We start from the raw sequence: 6649 nt of genomic DNA on the forward strand, positions 1-6649 counted from the left end.
TCGCCGACAGGGATGTGCCCCGTCCTCGGCTCCGTGTTACGTCGTCTTTGTAATATGACTGTGGTCGCCGAAGAACGCCTATGATTGTCAGTTGGTGTGGGGTGACTGATACCAGTGCGTAGCACTCGACTAAGGTTTATTCAGTAGCGGTCAAACCTGTTAATGCATCGATTATGAGAATACATGCATACAATACGGAGAGCCGCTAAATAACAACATATATTAGATTATATGATAAAGAACTTTCCACAAAAAATGGATACATACGCATTGCGGGATCAGTCAGAATATCAGCTCAACTGTCTAATTCCAGAATGTTATGGGCGTCTTGACGGCACGGAGGTTCCCCTCGAACTGCCCTCACACACTTTAAACATACATATGCTACAAGGGCAAGTAATTTCATATGTTCTACATTAGCGATCTCATTATCTCCCAGCATCGATCGAACGAAGAGCCGCCATCACTTCCTATGACACGAACCTGCACATAAACATGTTTTTGACAGGTCAGTTCTTATGGCTGATATGGACCATGTGTTGACCCGGTGGTAACTGAGGCCTTCTCGGCGGTTGTAATACAGAAGGTGAATTTATATCATTCAGGCATCTCTGATCGTAGTGTTACAGAATACGTGATATACGAAATATATGATATACCAGCTGCCGATATGAAGTGTGATATACCAGCGGCTACACACACTCACACACACACACACACACACACACACACACACACACACACACACACACACACACACACACACACACACACACACACACACACACACACACACACACACACACACACACACACACACACAAACACACATATATATATGTGTGTGTGTGTGTGTGTGTGTGTGTGTGTGTGTGTGTGTGTGTGTGTGTGTGCAAGAGAAATAAAAAGGCGCTTAAAGGCTTGAAGAGAGGGAAAACGCCAGATGAAAACGGAATTAGTATAGACCTTATAATAGATTCAGGAGAAATTGGAACAGTGAAACTAGCCAGTCTTTTTAACAAATGCCTTCTCAACCGAAAAACTCCGAAAGCTTGAAAAAACGCAACAATTATTTTGATACATAAAAAGGGGATAGAAAGGATCTAAAAAACTACCGACCCATAAGCTTCTTTTCAGTTACTTACAAATTGCTCACAAAAGTCATCACAACTCGCATCTCTGAACAGTCTGGATTCTAACCAACTTAGAGAACAGGCAGGCTTCCGCAGGCTTCTCAACAACAGATCACATCCACATGCTTACCCAAAGAGAAAAAATAAACGAATATAGGAAACCCCATCGACTACGAAAAGGCATTTGACTCTACAAATACCAGCAGTACTAGAAGCTATTCGAAGACAGGGAGTAGAGGAGGTGTATTGTAAAATATTGGAAGATATATACGAAGATGGGACGGCAACCATCAAGCTCCACACGGAAGCCGATAAATACCAATTAAAAGAAGGCGATACCATCTCACCAAAACTGTTTACAGCTTGTCTGGAGGAAATATACAAGAAGCTAGAATGGAACGGGAAGGGTATCAAAATAGGAGACGAATACCTAAACGATCTAAGATTTGCATATGATATTGTTCTTTTCAGTTAATCTACAAATGAAATGCAGCAACTAATAAACGAACTAAATAGAGAAAGTCTGAAAGTCGGACTTAGTATGAACAAGAAAAAGATTATGTTTAACAACAGAGTTCAATTTGAACAGATACATGTACAAGGCGAAACGCTAAAGGCAGTGGACACGTATATATACCTTGGGCAACTTGTACAGAGAAACACATCTAGCGAAGAGGAAATTAAGTGACACATCAGTCTAGGCTGGAGCGCCTTCGACAGACACAGTAGCATACTAAGAGATCCCTACCATTATGTTTAAAAAGGTCTTTAACCAGTGCGTCCTCCCAGTTATGGACTATGGATCAGAAACATGGACTACAATCAAATTACAGCAGAGGATGTGCCCAGAGAGGGATAGAGAGGCTGATGCTGGGAAATAACCTAAGAGATCGGATGAGGACGACGTGGATTAGGGAACAGGCAAAAGTGAAAGATATACTTTGGAGCTTCATAAAGAAAAAATGGCAATGGGCAGGACGAACGATAGACAAAGAAAGGAACAGACTGGGCTATAGATTACATAAAGAAGCCAAGGGCCTGACCAATGACAAGAAACCGTGACGAAATAGAGAAATTTCGGGACCAAGACTGGAAACAAAAAAACGCAAGACAGGCAAAGTTGGAAAAGATTTGGAGAGGCCTACGTCCTGCAGTGGATCGATTCAGGTTCATGATGATGATGATGATGTATATGCATAAAGTATATATATTCACACGCGCGCGCGCGCGCACACACACCACACACACACACACACACACACACACACACACACACACACACACACACACACACACACACACACACACACACACACACACACACACACACACAGAGGAAGAGAGAAGGAGGGAGAGGGAGAGAGGAGGGATATAGAGAATGAGAAAAGATATGATAATACCAAAAATATCATAATAATAGTAATAAAAACTAAGAGAGAGAGAGGGAGAGGGAGAGAGAAGAGAAAATAGAGGGAGAGGGAGAGAGAAGAGAGAAGAGAGAGGAGAGAAGAAAGAAGAGAGAGAGAGCAGAGAGGAGAGAGAGAAAGGGAGAGAGAAAAAAGAGAGAGAGAGAGAGAGAGAGAAGAGAGAGAGAGAGAGAGAGAGAGAGAGAGAGAGAGAGAGAGAGAGAGAGAGAAAGCAGAAAGGGAGAGAGAGAGAGAAAGCAGAGAGGGAGAGAGAGAGAAAGCAGAGAGGGAGAGAGAGAGAGAGAGAGAGGGGAGAGTGTGGGGAAGAGAGAGAGAGAGAGAGAGAGAGAAGAGAGAGGAGAGAGAGAGAGAGAGAGAAAGCAGAGAGAGAGAGAAAGAAAGCAGAGAAGGAGGGAGAGGGAAAGAGAAAGCAGAGGGAGGGAGAGAGAGAGAGAAGAGAAGAGAGGGGAGAAGAGAGGGAAAGCAGAAGAGGGAGAAGAGAGAAAAGCAGGAGAGAGAGGAGAGAAGAGAGGAGAGAGGAGAGAAAGAGAGGGAGAGAGAGAGAAGAGGAGAGAGAAGAGGGAGGGAAAGCAGAGGAGGAGAGGGAAGAGAAAGCAGGGGAGAGGAGAGAGGGGAAGAGAAAGCAGAGAGAGAGAGAGAGGAGAGAGAGAGAGAGAGAGAGAGGAGAGAGAGAGAGGAAAGAGAGAGGGAGGAGAGAAAGAGAGAGAGAGAGAGAGAGAGAGAGAGAAAAGGGAGAGAGAGAGAGAGAGAGAAAGCAGAGAGAGAAAAAAGCAGAAAGGGAGAGGGGAAAAGCAGAAAAGAGAGGAGAGCGAGGGGAAGAGAAAGCAAGCAGAGAGGGAGAGAAAGAGAGGAGGGAAGAGGGAAAGGAAGCGGGAGAGGAGGAGAGAGGGAGAGAAAAGCAGGGCAGGAGAGAGAGGGAGAGAACAGAGAGAGGAGAGAGGAGAGATAAAGCAGAGAGAGAGAGAGGAGAGAAAGCAGAGAGAGAGAGAGAGAGAGAAGGCAGAGAGATAGAGAGAGAAGGCAGAGAGATAGAGAGAGAGAGAGAGAGAAGAGAGAGAAGAGAGAGAGAGAGAGAGAGAGAGAGAGAGAGAGAGAGAGAGAGAGAGAGAGAGAGAGAGAGAGAGAGACCTGAATGAAACCTAAACCTTCAGCCAGGGCGATTTGTTTCGAGACCTTTCATTCACATCTCCTTAACACCCTTCTGGGCAAGGACCGTAGTAGTAGTAACCATAATAGCGTTAGTGTGAAACTTTTATCCGCTACTCCATCAATTACCAGCAAGTAGTAGTAGTAGAAGGGTAGTGAACATAGCAGGAGAGTTCCGGGATTCTCTCGACGTCGGGAGGACATTAGTGTAAAGGAAGGGAGGGAGGCATAATATGAGTGTCTACTTCGCATGCGCCTTTGTCTGTTGTTCAGCCGACGTTTTGCCATCGGGTGTGTAAGTGTAGGAAGCGGGGAATTCTCGTGTTCCGGTAGGATGGGCGGCCTGGGTGGTAGGGGGGAGAGGGGAAGAGGGAAAGGGTAAGGAGGGGAGAGCCAGGGGAGAGCCCAAGCCTGAAGGCGTCGCCGGCGGGAGTGCTTGAGTGGATGGTATTGTTACATCCCGTCTGTCTTTTATAGTTTTGGGATGGGTAAACGGCGTTCTCGGTATTCGGAAAAGGATTTTTTTTCTTTCTTCATCTGTTTTCCTTGAGAGGAGGTTAGAGAGGGATGCGTTTTCCGTTTGAAGACGGCTTAGAATGCTGATGGCCGTGACGGGGGGCTACTTTGGATCACGATGGTGGAAACTGAGGGATTTTTTTTTCCATATTGTATAATTTTAGCTCTCCTGGGGCTTCCTGTGGCCTTCCGTGTTCCAGCAAGACTACGGGTTTTTGGATGCGTTCATTGAATACCATTAGTTGCGTGACATACTTCGGGGAGCAGATTTGTCCCTCCAGACCTTTTTGCGGAGATGAGTAAGTGGGCCCATGAGTAACGGAGCGGGACAGTGCAACGTGTCACATCTGCCTCCAGTGGCGGTGCAGGGCGGCGGAGCACATGTGCGGCAGCGAGACGGGAGATTTGTACGGCGCGTTTTTCTGGGCTAGGGTTGGATGGGGATTTGGGGGGGGGGGGCGTGAGTGGCGTTTCGCGGAAGCGTAGATGGAGAAATGGGCGTAGCGGAGGAAAGGGGAACTCCAAGTGGCCTTGTGCATTGGAATTGGCGAAGGACGGAAGAGGAATTCACATCCCGGCGCCGCCGTCGCCGCCGCCGCCGCCAACGGGCTCGGGCATCGCGGCGGAAGAGGAGGTGCATGTCTCGGCAGCAACGTGGGCGTGGGTGGTGGGCGGGAGGGATGTAATATGTCCCGGCAGCGTGGAGGTCAGTAGCAGTGTGTCGTCAGATGGGCGCGCACGCAGGCGACAGCAGCTGTACCATAAGTTTCCCCTCGAGCTAGCGCCACGCTGTCAGTCTGCCAGCCACCTCTCCGCCAGCACGCCGGGACCAGGAGTTGCCTTGTGGTACAGCGGGAAGGCTTCGCTTGACGAAGTGGCGTCGGCCCCAGCAGCACTCATGGTGGTGGCGGAGGAGGTGTCTGCTTGCCCGCCCCCCGCCCCTCGGATGCCCCCTCCCCCGCACACCGTTCCTGCTGTTGCCATTATCCGACGTGTGAGCCCGGGACCCAGTGTGTGCGTTCGTGTGGGACTCAGGCTCTCTTCTGCCACGCTACCTTGATGTATTCGCACTGTATTGTGACCATAAGAGGAGTGATACTGTATTTGTAATGACTCGGTATTTTTTGACACGCCTACGAAGCTGTTATTTTGCGCCATCTCGCCCTCGCGGAATAATGCAACAGCAACACTTTGAATAGGAATAATTTTTGGAAAGCAAAAAAGCCAGTGTTATACGAGTGTGACACATTAACCTGAAGGCAAAACCCAGAGAGTTACAGCCTCTACTTAAAGCGGAGACTTTTAATTTGGTGTTCCTAATGTATGTAGATATATGCGTTAAAATATGCAAAGGGAAAATATATATTCATTGCGAGATAAAAGTGTGATTTTCCGGTTTTCAAATCGTAAGAATATATTTTGCAAGTAAATTACACTGTAATTGCGGACTAGCTTATCTTTGGGAGGAACTACGTGGAAATAGGTTCTGCAGTGGCCCATTATTGCATAATGATGGCCTAAGTGCGAGACTAATTGTGAGAAAGCAGTACGTTGAACGAACGTCATTGGCGGCATTAAACGGAATCTAGACCTGGCGCTGAAGGCCCCCCCGGAGCCGTAGGATGTTGGAGCCCGGCGGCCTAGGCGACCACTCGTTCGCGTCCCTCCTGGCCGAGCCCCCGGCCACGATGCCGACCGGCGGCCACGGCAGCCTCGCCGAGTCTAGCTCGCCGTCCAGAGCAGGCTCTGCCAAGGGCACCGGCGCCCCCTCTAGCTTGGTCAACGGGTGTGAAGGGGGCAGTAGCAGCAGATGCTCGGCGGTGGGCGGGAGGGAGGTGGGCGGGGGTGGGCGTGAGGCTGCTGGATCGGAGCAACAACAACAGCAGCAGGTGAGCGGGGTCCCCCCACCCCTCGCCCTCCCGCCGCTCTCCTCGGTCAGTAGCAAGTGCGAGGCATCTTCCCCTGGACCTTACACGCTGCCCTCCGGCCCCTACACGCTGCCCTCCTCCTCGTCGATGCCCCCCGCCCTCACCCCCACGGCCAACATCTTCTCCACCATCTACACGTCGGGCCTCCCCCACCACCAGCCCCCGGAGCCCAGGGACGTCTTCGCCGCGCCGTTCTCCGCCATCACGTTCCCCTTCCAGGTGAATATTCGGACAGAGGATGTGTAACGCGGAGACAGTGTGCGCATGCTCTTAATGGACTCAAAACAGCCATCATACCCGAGGCTGGAATTAGGTGTATACAAGAGGTGAAGGTTATCGGAGTAACTTCAAGGCCAGTTACGTAATCGGAATATCATGATATATCCGGTTCATTCATAAAGTGCCCCGGGGATCCGTCTCTTTAGAGTAGCCTTAAAAAAGACTTCATTCATTTTTTATCTTCTTCTTCTAACAGTAGGATACCCTAGAATTAAAAAAA

General features: G+C 49.1%; 1 protein-coding gene across 1 annotated transcript; it reads left to right on the top strand.

Moving 5' to 3' along the window:
• Nucleotides 1–5826: 5826 nt before the first annotated feature.
• Nucleotides 5827–6369, top strand: LOC119595771 (the record flags this gene model as incomplete). The annotated part of the gene is given in 1 exon segment (XM_037944917.1): nt 5827–6369. A coding segment is annotated over 1 exon segment (525 nt), but the record flags the coding sequence as incomplete, so codon positions are not given.
• Nucleotides 6370–6649: the final 280 nt, after the last annotated feature.

This window comes from Penaeus monodon, chromosome 36, assembly GCF_015228065.2.
Source record: "Penaeus monodon isolate SGIC_2016 chromosome 36, NSTDA_Pmon_1, whole genome shotgun sequence".
Lineage (NCBI taxonomy): Eukaryota > Metazoa > Arthropoda > Malacostraca > Decapoda > Penaeidae > Penaeus > Penaeus monodon.